Genomic DNA, 19,508 nt, shown 5'->3' on the forward strand with positions numbered 1-19,508 from the left:
TGTGGAGCTTGGAACTGTCTTCCACAAAGAAGGATTATCCCACTTTAGGGAACCCCTGCCCTGTGTCTCCCCTTCCCATTCTTACCCCCACAGCCTCCCTGCTCTCCCTCTGTAGGTGCTGAACATGTACGGGAAGGTGGTGACTGTCAGACATCAGGCTGTGACTCGTAAGAAAGACAACCGCTTTGCTGTGGCCTTGGACTCAGAGCAGAACAACATCCATGTGAAAGACATCGTTAAGGTCATTGACGGCCCCCACTCAGTGAGTACAGGTTCCTGCTTTTGAACTGCATCTGAAGGAATATGGTTGGTGGGGGGTGAGGGGGCCATGGCAAGAGAGTGACCCTTCTCTCCCTGGCTAGGGCCGAGAGGGGGAGATTCGCCATCTCTTCCGAAGCTTCGCCTTCCTACATTGCAAGAAACTGGTGGAGAACGGGGGCATGTTTGTCTGCAAGACCCGCCACCTGGTGCTGGCTGGGGGCTCGAAGGTGAGGTGGGCATGGCAGGACCCTGTGTGTTGGGTACCTGGTTCAGCTCTCCAGCCTCCTGTAGCCCCAGAAGTGACAAGATTGGGCTTTTGAGGGATTAGGAGAGCAGTGTCATTGTCAGGTCCTTGGCAAAGAGTGAAAAGGTTTATTTGGGATTCTGAGCTGTTCACCAAGTTATTTATTCATTTCATTTTACTGAGCACCTGTTAGGTGCCAGACACTGGAGAACCAGTGGTGAACAAGACAAAAAAAACCCTCTGCTCTCCCAGAGCCGATACTGCAGAGATGGACAGACAGATAAACCCGTCGTACAGCGTGAGGCAAGCGCTGTGAAGAAAACAGAACGGGCTCAGGAGACAGGGAGTGACCAGGGCTGCTGTTTTAGGCAGAGGAGGGTAAAGAAAGGCCTCCGTGAGAGGCGACATTGGAGCAGAGACCTGAATGAAGGGATAGAGAGTGAGCATTTTGGGGGAACAGCAAGTGCAAAGGCCCTGAGGCGGGGCTTGTAGGGAAGTGTGCAGAAGCAGGTGGCACAGAGGAATTCAGGCCTCTGGTGTGGGTGGCTGGGTGGCCTCCTCGGGGCCCTGCACCTGGGATGATGACTTCCTGTGGTTTGTGGTTTTTGTGTCTCTAGGGGTTTAAATTCCTAATTAGCCATATTTTAGTCCTACTCCTTGGCCAGTGGAAGCCCAGGTCCCTTGACAGGCTTACAATGGCAGAGGGCTGGGAGTTTCCCAAAAGGAAATTGAGGCATTGTCACCAGAAGGAGGGAGGGGTGGCAGCAGGGCACATCCCAGCAGGAGCTGTTCCCACCTGGAGGCATTCAGGGTGGTGTAGGGGGCTGAGGGACTGTCCCCAGACCCTGCCACCCCCATCCCCTGCCTGCCAGTTCACTCCTTGCTTCTCTCCTAGCCCCGTGATGTGACCAACTTCACCGTGGGTGGCTTTGCACCTATGAGTCCCCGGATCAGCAGCCCCATGCACCCCAGTGCTGGAGGTGAGGGGTTCAGGCTCGGGATGTGGTGGGTAGAAGCGACTGGAAGGAACTTGGTTGTTCAGCCCATACTCAGTGCCTGTGCTGGACTGGGCCCTGCTGGGCTCACCACCCACAGGAGGGTAGACGCTGCAGTGACAGCCCGGAGTGGTCAGGGCTTCCATAGGAAAGCCAAGGGGCAGGGGGTGGGCAGAGGAGGCTCTTAACCCAAGTAGGGAGGAGTCAAGCAAGTGAAGGAGGCGTTCTGATGGTGTACTTGCTGTGGGCACAGCAGTGGGGGACCAGTGACATTCTCCCTCATCCCCAGGTCAGCGTGGCGGCTTTGGTAGTCCAGGTGGCGGCAGTGGTGGCATGAGCAGGGGCCGGGGCCGGAGGGACAACGAACTCATCGGCCAGACTGTGCGCATCTCCCAGGGGCCCTACAAAGGTGACCTGCGAGGCCTGTGGAGGCCTGGGGAGGGGCGTGGTGAAGGAGAGCCTGCCCAGCCTGACCTCCTGCCCCCCCCGCAGGCTACATCGGTGTGGTGAAGGATGCCACAGAGTCCACGGCCCGTGTGGAGCTGCACTCCACCTGCCAGACCATCTCTGTGGACCGTCAGCGGCTTACCACGGTGTACGGGCGGGGCCTGGGGAAGGCCAGACTGGGGCTTGCTGGGCAGTGAGAGGGCCCTGCTCACCCCATTTGTTCTCCGTGTCCACAGGGGCTCACGGCGCCCCGGTGGCATGACCTCGACCTATGGGCGGACGCCCATGTATGGCTCCCAGACGCCCATGTATGGCTCTGGCTCCCGAACACCCATGTATGGCTCACAGACGCCCCTCCAGGATGGTGAGTGCCCACAGGGGACAGGGAAGAGGGGCTGGGGGAACCTAGAGGAGGGACGGGACAGACAGACACACTCATCTCCCCCATTCCAGGCAGCCGCACCCCACACTACGGCTCGCAGACGCCCCTGCATGATGGCAGCCGCACTCCTGCCCAGAGTGGGGCGTGGGACCCCAACAACCCCAACACGCCATCACGGTGAGTCCAGGGTTCCCCAGGTTCTGGTGTGTGCTGGTGCGTGTGAGGGTGATGCTGGCTGTCTGGGCATGGAGGGGTTTGTGGGGCCACCCAGCATTCTCTGCTCCCAGCCTCAGGCTGGTCCCTTTGAAGGAGGCGGCATAGCATGGCAGGGCGGGGGCAAAGCGGCGTCTTCTCCAGCCCCAACCTCAGTAGTGATTGTGGTTACCCCTGGGCCTGGAGAAAGATTGCCTGGGTGGGGTGACCTTGGGAGGGCACTCTTATTTCTCTCCACCACAGTGTCAGCTGTGGAAGGGAAGTAACATCAGGAGTGTCTCTGGATGGGGCTCCCGTGAGAATGAAATTGCCTCATTTCGGGGTCTGGTGTAGGGTGCTGGTCTGGAAGCATCCTCCGCATTATCACCACAGTTGCTCTCAACAGACTTTTCTCCCAACAGGGCTGAGGAAGAATATGAGTATGCCTTCGACGATGAGCCCACCCCGTCCCCGCAGGCCTATGGGGGAACCCCCAATCCCCAAACACCTGGCTACCCAGACCCTTCGTCCCCACAGGTCAACCCACAGTACAACCCACAGACGCCAGGGACGCCAGCCATGTGAGTCCACTGGGGCCCGCCCTCGTCTGCCCCTGCCCAAACCCTCCTACAGCCACTGCCTCCTTTCCCCTCCCTGCTCCAACAAATGCCCCCTTCTTTCCTGTCTCTGCAGGTACAACACAGACCAGTTCTCTCCCTATGCTGCCCCCTCCCCACAAGGTTCCTACCAGCCCAGCCCCAGTCCCCAGAGCTACCACCAGGTGGCGCCAAGCCCAGCAGGCTACCAGAATACCCACTCCCCGGCCAGCTACCACCCTACACCCTCGCCCATGGCCTATCAGGTAATGGTCTGCCTGCCTGCGCTTGAGGGTGGTAGGCCTTGGGCCTGTAGGGTTGGCCAGGCCAGATGACTATTCCCAATGACACTTCCTCTTTCCCCTGCAGGCTAGCCCCAGCCCGAGCCCTGTTGGCTACAGTCCTATGACACCTGGAGCTCCCTCCCCTGGTGGCTACAACCCACACACGCCAGGCTCAGGCATCGAGCAGAACTCCAGCGACTGGGTAACCACTGACATTCAGGTGAAGGTGCGGGACACCTACCTGGATACACAGGTGGTGGGACAGACAGGTGTCATCCGCAGTGTCACGGTACGTGGGGCCCAGGGTGGTGGGTGAGCAGGCATCCTTTCCTTCGTACCCCCTAAACTGGGGACAGACCTGTCCCCAGATGGTGACAGCCCAGAGTGGGCAGAGCTGGAATGGAGGAAGCCTAGAGGGCAAGGGGAGCTATGTGAACCCGATTGAGGCATCTTACCCGATTTAGTGGGGAATCAGAGAGGGCTACCTGGGGAAGGAGAAATTTCAGCCAAGACCTGAAGAATGAATAGGAGTAAGTTAAGGAAAATGACTGGGTTGAGTGTGTTCCAAATGGCAGGAACTGCATGTGCAGAAGCCTGGAGGTGAGGAGAACTTGGGCACGTTCCGGGAGCTGAAGGGTTTGTTGTGGCTGGAATATAAAGAGCCATGGTGGGCTGGGCAGTGGCTCATGCCTACAGTCCCAGCACTCTGGGAGGCTGAGGTGGGCAGATCACCTGAGGTCAGGAGTTCAAGACCAGCCTGGCCAACATGGTGAAACGCTGTCTCTACTAAAAATACAAAAAAAAAAAAAAAAAAAATTAGCTGGGCGTAGTGGCGCACGCCTGTAATCCTAGCTACTCAGGAGTCTGAGGCAGGAGAATCACTTGAACCCAGGAGGTGGAGGTTGTGGTGAGCCGAGATCATGCCACTGCACTCCAGTCTAGGCAACAGAGCAAGACTCCTCTCAAAACAAACAAACAAACAAAAAAACCCACAAAAGTGAGTGATGAGGCCAAAGAGTTGGCTGGGGCCCCGTCATGCACCAGCTTGGAGGACCTAGACTGTCCTTAGGGCGCCGGAGAGCCAAGGAGGAATCTAAGCAGGAGAAGGGTGGGAGCAGATCTGTGGTGTGGAATTCTCCATCCATCAGTGATGGATTGGGGGTGGGGAGACTGGGCTGGGAGCCCAGGGGGAGGCTGGGCTGCGCTAGGGCAGGGCTATGGGGATGAGGCAGGAGGCAGGTGGGAAAGACCCTCACGGGCTGAATGGCCAGGCCTCAGAGCTAGGGGCTTATTGGTCAGGGAGGTGACCAAGATGAGGTCCAGAGCCCTGGTGGGCCTGCAGACCATGGGGTGGTCCCTGAGACCAGGTCCAGGAAAAGGAGCAGGTGTGGGGAAGATGCTGAGGCAAGTTTGGTACATGAAGAGTCAAGAAGCAGTCTCCTTTTTGCCTCTTAGCTTCATTCTGATGCTTCCCTTGCTGACTGGGTCACCCTGTCCACCTACCCTGACATGCACCACAGGCCCCAGGCCTTGGAACCAGCCCCAGCCTTGGCCTTTCCTGCCCCCATTTCACCTTGAGTTCTCAGAATGAGCCCTGAGCCTGTGTCCCCTGGAGTGTGGGTCTCAGTCCCATGTTGGGAGCAGGACAGGCTGACCAAGCTGTCCCTGTCCTCCAGGGGGGCATGTGCTCCGTGTACCTGAAGGACAGTGAGAAGGTCGTCAGCATTTCCAGTGAGCACCTGGAGCCCATCACCCCCACCAAGAACAACAAGGTAAGGGCAGGGGGCAAGGAGATAAGATGGGGGTGTTGGGTGCTGACACGGACCCTGACCACATTACCCCCACCTCCAGGTGAAAGTGATCCTGGGCGAGGATCGGGAAGCCACGGGCGTCCTGCTGAGCATTGATGGTGAGGATGGCATTGTCCGTATGGACCTTGATGAGCAGCTCAAGATCCTCAACCTCCGCTTCCTGGGGAAGCTCCTGGAAGCCTGAAGCAGGCAGGCGGGTGGACTTTGGCAGGTGAAGAGTGGTCCTCCTTCCTTCCCTGGCCCTTGGCTGTGACACAAGATCCTGCTGCAGGGCTAGGCCGATCGTTCTGGATTTCCTTTTATTTTTCTTTTTAGTTTTCCATCTTCTCCCTCCCTGGTGCTCATTGGAATCTGAGTAGAGTTTGGGGGAGGGTTTCTACCTTCTTGTACCTCCTCCCCACAGCTTGCTTTTGTTGTATCGTCTTTCAATAAAAAGAAGCTGTTTGGTCTAAAAGTGTGTGTGTGTGTGTGTGTGTGCGTGCGTGCGCGCTCGCCGTGGGAATGAGGTGTCTTTAAGTGGGGGTCATTTGCAGACCCCACTTCCTTGCTTTGTGGTTGGGGCAAATAACTAGGGGTGTGTGTGTGTGTGTGTGTGTGTATGCTGTGGGAATGAGGTGTCTTTAAGTGGGGTCATTTCAGACCCCACTTCCTTGCTTTGTGGTTGGGGCAAATAACTGGATGCTACCTGAATCCGTTTTCCCATCTAGATAATAGTGATAGTACCTGCCCCAGAGGGCTCTTGAGGGGAATGTGTATGAGAAGACATCGGAAGGAGATGATCAGAGTAGAGCTTGTCATGTGATTGATGACATTATATCTTATTCAGGCATGAATTATGCTAAGTGAAAGTCACAGTATCCTCCAGGAAACCTAAATTCCTCCTGTGGTGCAGGATACAGTGCTTGATGGTCCTTTTAGTTTTTTCTTTCTTCTTTTTTTTTTTTTTGAGACAGTCTTGCTCTGTCACCAGGCTGGAGTGCAGTGGCACGATCTTGGCTCACTGCAACCTCCGCCTCCCAGGTTCAAGCGGTTCTCCCTCATCAGCCTCCCCAGTAGCGCGCGCCACCACACCCAGTGAATTTTTTTGTATTTTTAGTAGAGATGGGGTTTCACCATGTTGGCCAGGATAGTCTTGATCTCTTGACCTCACGATCTGCCCGCCTTGGCCTCCCAAAGTGCTGGGATTACAGGCGTGAGCCACTGTGCCCAGCCCTTTTTCTTTCTTTCTCCTCCGAGGTGGAGTCTCTATTGCCCAGGCTGGAGTGCAGTGGCGTGATCTCAGCTCACTGCAACCTCCACCTTCTGGGTTCAAGCAATTCTATCTCAACCTGCCAAGTAGCTGGGAGTACAGGTGTGAGCCACCATGCCTTTAGCAGAGACGGGTTTCACCATGTTGTTCAGGCTGGTCTTGAATTCCTGACCTCGTGATTCGCCCGCCTCGGCCTCCCAAAGTGCTGGGATTACAGGCGTGAGCCACTGCGCCTGGCCAGTGGTCCTTTATTTTTTCTTTTCTGTTTGAGATAGGGGTCTCACTCTGTTGACCAGGCTGGAGTTCAGTGGCACAGTCATTGCTCACTGCAGCCTCAACCTCCTGCGCTCAAGCGATCCTCTTGCCTCAGCCTCCTAAGTAGCTGGGACTACAGGCGTGTGCCACCATGTCTGGATAATTTTTTTATTTTTAAATTTTTTATAGAGACAGGGGTCTCACTATATTGCTCAGGCTGGTCTCGATCTCTTAGCTTCAAGTGATCCTCCTGCCTTGGCCTTCCACAGTGCTGCAATTACAGGCATGAGCCACAGTGCCCAGCAGTCCTTTTCCTTGAACCCTGATAGCAGTGACACCAGGATTGCTGTAGCTTATCCAGTGGGTGCAATCTTAAGAGACTGGGGCTTAGTACCCAGAACCTGTTTCCCTTCCTCGTTAGATATTCCTGTCTTTTTACAAATGTAAATGTATTATAAAACATTTCAGGCAGGGTGCGATAGCTCATCGCTGGACATCGTTGGACTTTGGGAGTCCAAGGGGGGCGGATCATTTGAGGTCTGGAGTTTAAAGACCAGCCTGACCCAACATGGTGAAACTCTGTCTCTACTAAAAATAACAAAAACAATTAGCCGGGAATGGTGGCGGGCGCCTGTATTCCCAGCTACTTGGAAGGCTGAGGCATGAGAATCACTTGAATCTGGGAGGCGGAGGTTGCAGTGAGCCGAGATTGCGCCAACTGCACTGCAGCCTGGGTGACAGAGCAAAACTCTGTCTCAAAAACAAAAAACATTTCAGATGTTCAAGATTATATACCAAGAACACCTATGTCCCCACCACCCAGGGGAGGAAACAGGAAACAATATGTACTAGATAGGACCCACTTCAGCAGCACCCCAATCCATTCATTCCCCCAGAAGTAACCAGGAGTGCCGAGTTCCTTGTGTCTTTCCCTTGCTGGAATTCGTATTCTTACTACCTTGGTATTTTGTTTTAAAGTTTACATAAACAGGACCTGATTTTTTTTTTTTCTTTTTTCTTTTTTTTTTTGAGACGGAGTCTCGCTCTGTTGCCCGGGCTGGAGTGCAGTGGCCGGATCTCAGCTCACTGCAAGCTCCGCCTCCCGGATTTATGCCATTCTCCTGCCTCAGCCTCCCGAGTAGCTGGGACTACAGGCGCCCGCCACCTCGCCCGGCTAGTTTTTTGTATTTTTTAGTAGAGACGGGGTTTCACCATGTTAGCCAGGATGGTCTTGATCTCCTGACCTCGTGATCCGCCCGTCTCGGCCTCCCAAAGTGCTGGGATTACAGGCTTGAGCCACCGCGCCCGGCCAGGATCTGATTTTTCTTACACTCAATTTAGGGGAGGTTCGTAGTGTCTATTGCCTCTAATTTGTTTCTCAGTCAAGCCCTGTACAGCCAGATACTGCTGTTCTTTGGCTGAGCCTCAGGTAAAATGGTTGGCTCTCCAGTCCTTTATAGAAAATCATGGTAGGAAGGGGCCAGGTGCGGTGGCTCACGCCTGTAATCCCAGCACTTTGGGAGGCCGAGGCGGGCGGATCACAAGGTCAGGAGATCGAGACCATCCTGGCTAACACAGTGAAACCTGGTCTCTACTAAAAATACAAAAAAGTAGTACGGCATAGTGGTGGGCACCTGTAGTCCCAGCTACTCGGGAGGCTGAGGCAGGAGAAGGGCATGAACCCGGGAGGCGGAGCTTGCAGTGAGCCGAGATCGCGCCACTGCACTCCAGCCCGGGTGACAGGAAAAAAAAAAAAAAGGAAGTCATGGGAGAGAAAACAGATTTCTCCTCCCAGCTCCATGTGAGGAAGAGTTTTATTATTAATTTTTGTATTTTTGAGACGGAGTCTCCCTCTGTCTCCCAGGCTGGAGTGCAGTGGCACTGCAACCTCCACCTCCCGATTATCCTGCCTCAGCTTCCCCTGCAGGTGGGACTACAGGCGTGCGCCATCATGCCTGGCTAATTTTTTTTTTTTTAATTTTTAGTAGAGAGGAGGTTTTGCCATATTGGCCAGGCTGGTCTCAAACTCCTGACCTCAGGTGATCCGCCTGCCTCAGCCTCCCAAAGCCCTGGGATTATAGGCGTGAGCCACCGCGCCTGGCCTATTATTATTAATTTTAAAAATAGAGATGGCAGTCTTGCTATGTTATCCAGGGTGGTCTCAAACTCCCGGCCTCAAGCGATCCTCCTGCCTCGGCCTCCCAAAGCGCAGGGATTACAGGTGTGAGCCACCGCGCCCGGCCAAAAGAGTTTTCGAGGACTGGCTTTTCAGGTCGCTTTCTGGGCCTCAATGTATATTTCTGACAATTGGGAGGTGAGGGCCGATGCCCTTACACGGTGAGACAAGCGACCTGACTCGTGACTATTTTTTTGGACAAATCAGGCAGCCACTGACTCCATTATGGCCTCAGCTTTACCTCTGGGCAATGAGTGTGATCCCTTCCCTCGCTGCGTCCTTTGCAGGGGCGGTGGCGCTCTGCAAGGCCCAAGCGGGACGTGGTCCGGAAGACTTTGGATCCCAGTTGGCGCCCCGCCAGGGGCAGCCAGGAGAATGGTTAGAGGAAAGCGCGCCTGCGGCAATCCGCCCGATGACTTTGGTCTCTCTCGGGCTTCCGTCCACCCGCCCCGCCTCCGCGCTTCCATTGGCTGTAGCTCCGGTCCGGGGCGGGTGAGAAGGGAGCGAGTGGGCGGGGCCGCGTGGCGTCAGCGCAAGATGGCGGCCTCGACAGCGCTGTTCTCGCGCTTGCGGAGCGGGCTCCGGCTCGGCTCGCGGGGACTGTGCACGAGGTTGGCGACGCCGCCCCCCCGGGCCCCAGATCAGGTGAGCGGAACGAGGGTGGCGCTCTGAATGTGGGGTCCCTTCCCTGGAGTTCCGGACATATCGCCGCCCCTTGGGGGTTCCGGGACGCCTCACCTCAGGGTGCTGAATGAAACGCCGCTTGCATTTTGGGGCCCTTCCCAGCCTCCTGGGTGGACAACACTTGCTCCCTTAGGCTGGAGGCTGGGAACCCAGTTATGTCCTCTAGATCCCACCTCTCACCCACGTGGGTGCCGGAGGAGGAGGAGGTTACCGGTTCCCCGTCTCAGTGACCACTCAGGTGATACTTGAGCAGGAGGGGCCTGGTCCGCCGGAGTCCCAGTCTGTCCGTGGGAGTTATCTTCTCTGTGGCGTTGGTGGTGGTGAGGTAGACGTTTGGGTTTCCAATTCGACCTGCCTCCATGTTGACAGAGATCCAGCCATTCTGACCATCAACTCTGTCACTTCTGTGCCTGAGTTCCCCAAGCCCCAGACAAGTGATTGCCCCTCCCCGCCTCTGCTCCCATCCCTTACCCTGTAACTCTGCTACCTTTAGCCCCAAGCAGCCGGATGTCGTAACTCCCCGTCCTGTCTGTCCCCCTTCCCCCACCACTTGTGCCCTCCATTCCCTCTCATCCCAGTGTTTAGGCCCTCCCATCCCTTATTCTCCGTGCTCTGCTTTTCTGGACTGCAGACCCTCCAGTCCTGTTGCCTTCAGGATCCTGTGCACCTGGCCTGTTAGCTCTTAAAACTCCTGGCATCCTGGTGCCGGACAGTCTGCTTTTGACCCTCTGAGCGCCCCACTTCCTGACTGCGCCTCCAGGGACACAGATGTCCAGGGCTCTGTGGGTGTCTGCCTCTTGGCTCCTGAACTTGATTCTTCTTGGACTGGAGGGTTGGAACCATCCTGATCTCTCTCCTCTCTTAGCTGACCTCCCCTTTCTCAATCGCAGGCCGCAGAGATCGGGAGCCGTGGGGGCACTAAGGCACAAGGGCCACAGCAGCAGCCGGGTTCAGAGGGTCCCAGCTATGCCAAAAAAGTTGCGCTCTGGCTTGCTGGGCTGCTTGGAGCTGGTGGGACCGTGAGCGTCGTCTATATCTTTGGTGAGGGACATATCCCTGCCCCCCAGTTTTGTTCCTTGGCCTCCCTAGTCCACTGTGAAATCTCCCACTCTTACCCACTACCAGCGTCTCTCATCTTCATTCCCTGGCTCCTTCCTCAATAGGGCAGCCAAATAGGATACCTACCTTGAAAACCAGGGAAGTCTTCTTTCTTCTCCCTTCTACTCCTTAAGGTTCTAGTCTTTCTAGTTGGTTCCTGTACCGGGATACAGGAAAGAGGGAATGGGAAGGATAGGCCTGGATCAGCTTCCTAAACTTTGTCTTTCCTCAGCACCCAAAAATCCAGCCTTCCACTAGTTCCTTTATCCCACAGACCCAAGAGACCCAGCCCCAGCCCCCTTTCTCTCAAAGACCCAGGAATCTTGGCTCCCAGCCCCCTCTTGGCTTGAATCCAGGAGGCTGTGCCTCTAACTCTCTTTCCTCAGATCCAGGAGTTCAGGCCCCTTATCCCACTCCTCCCTCAGGACCCAGGGGACTGGGCCCTAATTCCTCATATTCATCCTGGTCTCCCTTGCAGGAAACAACCCAGTGGACGAAAATGGTGCCAAGGTGAGGGGGAAAGAGACCGAGGCCTTTCCAGGAGTCCTAGCCTGTGGGTGAGAGGGGTCCCCTTTGGTCTGTTCAGGCACATTGCTTGTCTGGAGTGAGCCTTTCTTTCCTAGTGACCTTTGCCTATTCCTGTTGGGGTCCTGGAGATTCCTTTTCTGTATGTGATGGGGTTCTGCCTCTGACATCCTAAACCTTCCATTTTTCTCTCCACCTCCCAGATTCCTGATGAGTTTGACAATGGTGAGTAAACAAGCACAGATTCTGGAGTCCTTGACCCTCTCAACTCTGTCATTTGTAAGGATGTCTCTCTCCCCATCTGGTGTCTCCGGCCCCTCCTCCTTCCACTGGGGAGGTGGGGGAGCCAGCAGCTGGATGGCGTTGTGGGGAGGGACATTACAAAGCCCCAGCCTGCTTCCCTGGCCCCTCAGCCCCGAGCAGATGGTCAGAGACAGATGGGGGAGGGGAGCCTTGGGTGGGAGGGCTTGGGGACACAGGGTGGCCTATCTCCAGACACATGGGTTCCTGTGTCTTAGACCAAGCATCTGCAGCTCCCAACTCCTTCCCCATCCCCCTCAAGCCCCTACCCCATTAGGCTCATTTTCAAAACAATGCCTCCTTCCTCCCTCTCCATCTGGTTAACCAGCTTTTGGTGGTGAAGTTTATGACAAATTGGATAGTAGAGATTAGTTGTCAATTGTGTCATACCTGGCCCTTCCCAGGAGAAAAATGAAATTGGTGGGTCCAGAAAGCCACCTGTTTATGTTGGGGGACGTTTGCAAACAGTCGTGTTAATACGTTGATTGTTTCAAACTGGGCAGGTGGGTGAGTGCCGTTTTAACTGGGCAGTTGTAGAATCATGCTGGCTTCAACAAATGATATGCTGATTTAAATTGGGCAGGTAAATCTGAAGTTTTAAAGTGTATATGTTTACTAGCCTAACTGGTTTCAATATTGTGTTTTTTTGTTTTTTATTTTTTTAATTTTTTATTTTTTTTGAGACGGAGTCTTGCGCCCAGGCTGGAGTGCAGTGGCGGATCACTGCAAGCTCCGCCTCCTGGGTTTACGCCATTCTCCTGCCTCAGCCTCCCCAGTAGCTGAGACTACAGGCACCCGCCACCTCGCCCAGCTAGTTTTTTGTATTTTTTAGTAGAGACGGGGTTTCACCGTGTTAGCCAGGATGGTCTCGATCTCCTGACCTCGTGATCCGCCCGTTTCGGCCTCCCAAAGTGCTGGGATTACAGGCTTGAGCCACCGCGCCTGGCCTGTTTTTATTTTTTATTTTTTGAGACATAGTCTTGCTCTGTTGCCCAGGCTGGAGTACAGTGGTGCAATTTTGGCTCACTGCAACCTCCACCTCCCGGGTTCAAATATTTCTCATGTCTCAGCCTCCCGAGTAGCTGGGAGTATAGGCCCACACCACCACGCTCAGCTAATTTTTATATTTTTAGTAGAGGCAGAGTTTTGCCATGTTGGTCAGGCTGGTCTCAAACTCCTGACCTCAGGTGGTCGACTCACCTTGGCCTCCCAAAGTACTGGAATTATAGGCATGAGCCACCACTCCTGGCCCACTATATTGTGTTTTTTTTAAGAGGAAGCCCCATGTATTGCACTAAAAATACTGTATTAAAGTAGGCAGCCATGTAAGTTTACTGTTTTATACTGGATTCATTAGCTGGGAGTGGTGGCCTGTGCCTGTGGTCCCAGCTACTCAGAGGCTGAGTTGGGAGGATCACTTGAGCCTGGGAGTTACAGGCTGCAGTGAACTGTGATCCCACCACTGCACTCTAGCCTGGATGACAGAGTGAGTCTCCACCTCCAAAAAAAAAATAAGTTAAAATGAGAAAGGAAACTGGAGTCAGTATATTCACTTAAGCCAGGGTTTTTCACCCTTGGCCCTATTGACACTTTGGATCAGGTAATTCTTATAGAGGACTGCCCTGTGCATTGAAGGATTTTTGTAGCATCCTGGGCATCTGCCTACTAGATGCCAGTATTGCGGCAATCAGTTACATCTCCCGGCATTGCCAAATTTCCCAGGGGTAGGCGTACAGACAGAATTGTTCCTAGTTCTGAACCACTGTTTTACAGTGTACAGATGTGTTTATATATTCATTGTGGTTTAGATTCAGCACACTGGCTGAAAGTGGGCAGATCTGGAAGCCTAGTGATTCAAAGTGGGCAAAATACACTGGCATAAGTTAGGTGCAGTGGCTCACGCCTGTAATCCCAACACTTTGGGAGGCCAAGGCGGGAGGATCACTTGAGCCCAGGAGTTCAAGACCAGCCTGGTCAACAGAGCAAGACTCTGTCTCTGTCTCTTTAAAAAAAGTATGTATACACTGGCGTAATGTCAGCAGATTTATGTGTATGTGGGTTATTTATTTATTTATTTATTTATTTAAGACAGTCTCACTCTGTTGCCAGGCTGGAGTGCAGTGGCGTGATTTTGGCTTGCTGCAACCTCCACCTTCCAGGTTCAAGTGATTCTCTTGCCTCAGCCACCCGAGTAGCTGGGACTACAGGCGTGTGCCACCACGGCCGGCTAATTTTTTTTTTTTTTTGTATTTTAATAGAGGCGGGGTTTCACCATGTTGGCCAGGATGGTCTTGATCTCCTGACCTCGTGATCCATCTACCTTGGCCTCCCAAAGTGCTGGGATTACAGGCATGAGCCACCGTGCCCGGCCTTGTATGTGGGTTTTAAGTGGGCCAATGTATAAGCATTCTGTTTCATACCCGTGGTAGTATGTGGAAATAAGTATCAGCTTAAAACGGGGCAGGTAAATAAATCTCTGTTCCTATCTGGCGGTATGTCATTGCCTTCTATCTTTGGACCTAGAAATGAGTTAGTTCAAACCAGGTGGGTATGCAGGCCTGTTTGTATCTGGTAGATAATAAACCCCTGGTTTGTCTGGGAGGTTGAGCAGCGGCTTATTGTGGAATCTCTTTGTGCCTGGTGTTCTCCTAGATCCAATTCTGGTACAGCAGTTGCGCCGGACATACAAATATTTCAAAGATTATAGACAGGTGAGCAGAAGCCCTGGGCTCAGTCCCCATTGTCTCCAGCCCTGGCCTCCTTGTCTGAGCGCCCCATCCATCCCTCTCCCACAGATGATCATCGAGCCCACCAGCCCTTGCCTTCTCCCAGACCCTCTGCAGGAGCCGTACTACCAGCCACCCTACACGCTTGTTTTGGAGCTCACTGGCGTCCTCTTGCATCCTGAGTGGTCGGTGTGTCCCGGGAAAGGCAGTGGGTTGGGGATAGACCTGGGCAGCGGGGTTGTGATAAGGTGGACTTTCAGCCCTAACTGTGCTGTGTGATCTTGGGGAGGAGATGTCACCTGTCATTGCCTTGCTTTCTTCAGCTGGGAGAAGGCAGTCATGCTAACAGCCACTCTGTAGGGTGGTGTAGGTGTGCCCAGGCATGCTGTAAGTGCCACAAAGGAGCCAGACCCTTAGTCACAGCCCATGTTGTACTTCTTAACCTCCAAGAGCCACAAAGACATAGGGAGAGAACTCTATTCTGGGAATCCCCCAGGCTGGATCTTCGTCTTCTTGGGGACTCTGAGGGCCTCTGGGTCTTGGTGTTTCACTGTCCTCACTGTCTTCCCAGCTGGCCACTGGCTGGAGGTTTAAGAAGCGCCCAGGCATCGAGACCTTGTTCCAGCAGCTCGCCCCTTTATATGAAATTGTCATCTTTACGTCAGAGACTGGCATGGTGAGGCTCTGGGGCAGGGGAGGGAAGGTCGGTGTGGTGGGAGGCGTAGAGATCTGGAGGGCCAGGGCTCAGCCTGACCTTTTCTCCCTCCCTTCCCACCCGCAGACTGCGTTTCCACTCATTGATAGCGTGGACCCCCACGGCTTCATCTCCTACCGCCTATTCCGGGACGCCACAAGATACATGGATGGACACCATGTTAAGGTGCCATGGGTTCATGGATGGGCCTCTGGGATTTGGTGGGGTTGGCACCACCTGAGGGAAGGAGGGCCTAGCTCTGACCCTAGCCTCACCTGGCTTATAGTTCTACCCAGATTCGATTCCTGCTGGCAGGCACACGCCTGCCTCCAGCCTTGGCCAGACATCTGCACCCTTCTTTGTTCCCTGGAATCTGGGTGTGGGAGTGGGGGGAAATGAGGTCTCTCTAAAGAAGACAGGGGTTAGTGGTAAGGATGTACCATTTAGAAGCTGGTTTTATCTTGCTGTATCTGTAACTTAGTGCTTCTGGGAAGGTTTGCTTATAATTGTACATGTGAGACTGGTTGCGGTTTGTTTGACCTGGCGTCTATTACTGTGGCCAGTGATATATTCAGGAGTCTGGATCTGTGAATGGGCCTCCAAGTGTCTATGTGTCTGTTGGGTTTCTGTTTCTGTCTGTGTCCTGGGGAGGAGGGTCTGTGTTGTTCTTGGGAATTCAGAAATACATGGACTGTGATCGAGGGTCTTGAAGGGTCTGTGTCTGGGAGCCTGTCTTTGTGGTTCCCTGGGTATGGCTGCAGATCTGTCTGCACCTGTTTACTTGAGTAAGAGGTTCTTTTTTTTTTTTTTTTTTTTTGAGACAGAGTCTTGCTCTGTCGCCGGGGCTTGAGTGCAGTGGCCGGATCTCAGCTCACTGCAAGCTCCGCCTCCCGGGTTCACGCCATTCTCCTGCCTCAGCCTCCTGAGTAGCTGGGACTACAGACACCCGCCACCTCGCCCGGCTAGTTTTTTGTATTTTTTAGTAGAGACGGGGTTTCACAGTGTTCGCCAGGATGGTCTCGATCTCCTGACCTCGTGATCCGCCCGCCTCGGCCTCCCAAAGTGCTGGGATTACAGGCTTGAGCCACCGCGCCCGGCCGAGTAAGAGGTTCTTAAACCTGCGACATACCACAGTCGCCTGGGCAGGGGTTTAACACGAGAGTGGCCGCCTCCCTCTCCATGGAACTTCCTAATCGCCTTTCTGTGTGCTAGACCCTGGGTCTAGGAATCTCTGTGATTAGCTCCTCAATATCCTGGGGGTTGTTTTGTTTTTTGTTTCTGAGACAGGGTTTTGCTGTGTCACCCAGACTGGAGTGCAGTGGTATGAACACGGCTCACTGCAGTCTCAACTTTCTGGGCTCAAGTGGTCTTCCCACCTCTGCCTCCCGAGTAGCTGGGCCTATAGGCGCACACCACCATGCTTGGCTAATTTTTGTGTGTGTGTGTGTGTGTGTGTGTGTGTGTGTGTGTGTGTGTGACGGAGTCTCGCTGTGTTGCCCAGGCTGGAGTTCAGTGGTGCGATCTTGGCTAACTGCAGCCTCTTCCTCCCAGGTTCAAGTGATTCTCCTTCCTCAGCCTCCCGAGTAGCTGGGACTACAGGTGCACACCACCATGCCTGGCTAATTTTTTGTATTTTCAGTAGAGACAGAGTTTCGCCGTGTTGCCCAGGCTGATTTTGAACTACCGAGCTCAGGCAGTCCGCCCACCTTGGCCTCCCAAAATTCTGGGATTACGGGCGTGAGCCACCACATGCCGCCATTTTTTGTATCTAGTAGATATGGGGTTTTACCATTTTGTCCAGGTTGGTCTTGAACTCCTGACCTCAGGTGATCCATCTGCCTCGGCCTCCCAAAGTGCTGGGATTACAGGCATGAGCCACTGCGCCTGGCCCATGCCCACCTAATTTTTAAATTTTTTGTAGAGATGAGATCTCTCTGTGTGGCCCAAGCTAGTCTAGAACTCCTGGGCTGAGTGATCCTCCTGCCTTGGCCTCCCAAAGTGCTGGGATTACAGGCCTGAGCCGCCATGCCTGATCCTCTGTGGAGGTTGATGCCATCATCCAAAGCTGGTCTTTGAGAGGCCCTGCCGTTGTGATCCCAGTATGTGTGATGCTGTGTATGTATATTTTGTGTGTTTTGGGTCTTCTTGATGGGGGGAGAGTTGGGCACAGATGTTGACCTGATCTGTCACTCACTTCCAGGACATTTCATGTCTGAATCGGGATCCAGCTAGAGTAGTAGTTGTGGACTGCAAGAAGGAAGCTTTCCGCCTACAGCCCTATAACGGCGTCGCCCTGCGGCCCTGGGACGGCAACTCTGATGACCGGGTCTTATTGGACCTGTCCGCCTTCCTCAAGAGTAAGGCCGACTTCTGATCCCTGGGCCTCTGACCCCAGAGCCCCTGATTCTGAAGAGGAAGGATAAATGCATTATTTGTGGCTGGGTGACTGAGGTGCAGGAGGTACCTGAGCACCTTGGAGTCTTTAGGAGCTTCTTAGGATGTTCATGGAATGTTTAGGGGATACTTGGGGATGTTCAGGGGAACCCTTTCAGAGTGTTTAGAAGCATTCCAGGTAGCACTGACCGCCCCCCTGCCCCAGTGTGGGACCTTCCCCTCGTGGGCCCTGCCTGCCTCTGGCCTTCAGAAGCCTGGCTGACCACCCCCGTTGTGCCCACAGCCATTGCACTGAACGGTGTGGAGGATGTGCGAACTGTGCTGGAGCACTATGCCCTGGAGGATGACCCACTAGCAGCTTTCAAGCAGCGGCAAAGCCGGCTAGAGCAGGTTGGTGCTCAGATGCCCAGAGTGGAGGATAGGCTCTGAGGCTCCTGAAAGAGGAGCCCGGAGCAGTCCATCTCCATACTCCTGGCTTGGCTGTGTGACCGTGAGCAGATACCTCCTCTCCGCCTCAGTCTCTGTAACCAGGGGGACATAACACAGCCTGTCCTGTAGGGTTGCCAGAATGAGGGGATGCATTGATTCTGCAGCCTGCCCTGAGAACAGGAGACAGTCAAGGCTTTGAGACTGGACTGGAAGAGGGGTTGCCCTTGATGGTCTTGAGTAGGTCTGGGGGGCACCTTGTGGAGGTGGACTGTGGGTTTTAGATCAGGTCTGGAAAGAGGATCCCTGGGCACATGGCCCAAGGCTGTGGGGAGAGTTGTGATGGTCTTGGTGGGACCCTAGTAATTTGGAAGTGGGACTGAGAGTATGGATTGCATCTGGGTAAGATGCCCAGGGGTCTAGGCTGAAGTTCACCAGATTCTAGGTTAGATTCCTAGAGTTGGGAGTCCCTGAGTGCCCAGAGAAGAAGTCCCTAGAGATTTGGTCCTGGGGACCCCCCCCAGGGAACTCCCCCTGCCCGCCACATCCAGACAGGGGTCATGGGGCTCAGGGGGCCCAGGGGCAGGATGATGCAGTCTGATGAGGAGGGCTCTGGGGTTTGGACCTGGGATCTCACCAGCATTCACCTTGGGGTAACAGGGTCTGGGATAGGATCTCAGGTTCAGGGCAGGGGTCCCTGGGATCTGGGGAAGGGGATTATGAGAGTCTGGGGCCTGAGAAGCTACTGCAGTTCAAGCCTGAATATCTCGAGTGCCTAGTATTGGAGTCTGGCATCCCCCAAACATTGAAGCCTAGGCTCCTGCGGCTCAGAGCTGGCTCTTGTCTGGGCTGGGGAGCTGAGGTCTAGGGTCCCTTGTGTCTGGGCTGGGGGCCCCAGGGTTTGGGGAAAGGGATCTGGACTTGGCAGAAGTCAGAAGGAAAGGTGGCCCCTGGGCTGAGGCCTGGGGAGCTGGGCGTCTGGGAGGATGCTCTGTCCTCCCTGGGCTGACCCTCTCCTCCATCTGTCTCCCAACCCCAGGAGGAGCAGCAGCGCCTGGCTGAGCTCTCCAAGTCCAACAAGCAGAACCTCTTCCTCGGCTCCCTCACCAGCCGCTTGTGGCCTCGCTCCAAACAGCCCTGAACTCTGGGCCTCCTCAAACTCAGTGCCGGAGTCCAGGGCCCCAGTGCTTCCAGACCAAGACTTGGGCCACCACTGTCCAATAAAGTACATCCCAGATGCCACACCTGCTGTGTCCCGAGAGTCTCCAGATGGGGGCATCGGGATGAGGTCTGGGACTTTCGGGTCACCATCCCACAGTGGCTGATCGGCCGCCAAGCACAGAGTGGGGGCTTTGTTGGATCAGAGCGTATTTTTCACCCTGGTCTGGGAATGTAAAAACCCTCGCTGTGTCTTCCTGTGTGTTGTGTGATCTGTAAAAAATACATCTCCCTCTGACCACAGATTCCCCATGTGTGGAGAAGGGAAGAGAGGATGGCACTTGGCTTTAAAGACAGGTAGCTGCCATGCTGCTGTGGAGAGACTGTGTTATGGGCCCAGTGGGGCTCTGGTGGACCAGAGATCACCCCTCTCAACAGGCCAACTGCTGCTTGGCTCCAGCCAGCGTGGCCCTGGAGTAGAGGGGGCCTGGAGTTGTGTGACATGCCAGTTTTGAAAAGAAGCAAGCACTTGGGAATTTTTTTTTTTTTTTTTTTTTTTTTTTGAGACAGGGTCTCACTGTTGCCCAGGCTGGAGTGCAGTGATGTGATCT

General features: G+C 54.4%; 2 protein-coding genes across 4 annotated transcripts in view; both read left to right on the forward strand.

The window, feature by feature from the left end:
- Positions 1–5,666, forward strand: part of SUPT5H (SPT5 homolog, DSIF elongation factor subunit) — a 36,342-nt gene extending 30,676 nt beyond the window's left edge. For all 3 annotated transcript variants that reach the window (XM_033226188.1, XM_033226190.1, XM_033226189.1), the window contains exons 19-30: positions 116–262; positions 363–488; positions 1,401–1,485; positions 1,790–1,909; positions 1,993–2,095; positions 2,184–2,311; positions 2,401–2,506; positions 2,944–3,102; positions 3,215–3,383; positions 3,487–3,690; positions 5,078–5,173; positions 5,253–5,666. In XM_033226188.1, coding sequence (XP_033082079.1) covers positions 116–262; positions 363–488; positions 1,401–1,485; positions 1,790–1,909; positions 1,993–2,095; positions 2,184–2,311; positions 2,401–2,506; positions 2,944–3,102; positions 3,215–3,383; positions 3,487–3,690; positions 5,078–5,173; positions 5,253–5,396 — 1,587 coding nt within the window. In that variant the 3' untranslated portion in view covers positions 5,397–5,666. The remainder of the gene's footprint in view (positions 1–115; positions 263–362; positions 489–1,400; positions 1,486–1,789; positions 1,910–1,992; positions 2,096–2,183; positions 2,312–2,400; positions 2,507–2,943; positions 3,103–3,214; positions 3,384–3,486; positions 3,691–5,077; positions 5,174–5,252) is intronic.
- A 3,436-nt stretch (positions 5,667–9,102) lies between these two features.
- TIMM50 (translocase of inner mitochondrial membrane 50) lies at positions 9,103–19,151 on the forward strand. The gene is given in 13 exon segments (XM_033226191.1): positions 9,103–9,204; positions 9,206–9,241; positions 9,244–9,537; positions 10,467–10,617; positions 11,153–11,184; positions 11,403–11,424; positions 14,152–14,210; positions 14,295–14,414; positions 14,797–14,901; positions 15,007–15,105; positions 17,120–17,276; positions 17,597–17,703; positions 18,779–19,151. Coding segments are annotated over 13 exon segments (1,371 nt in total). The 5' UTR covers positions 9,103–9,117; the 3' UTR covers positions 18,881–19,151.
- Positions 19,152–19,508: the final 357 nt, after the last annotated feature.

Source organism: Trachypithecus francoisi, unplaced genomic scaffold (genome assembly GCF_009764315.1).
Source record: "Trachypithecus francoisi isolate TF-2019V2 unplaced genomic scaffold, Tfra_2.0 Lachesis_group12, whole genome shotgun sequence".
NCBI classification, from domain to species: Eukaryota; Metazoa; Chordata; class Mammalia; order Primates; family Cercopithecidae; genus Trachypithecus; species Trachypithecus francoisi.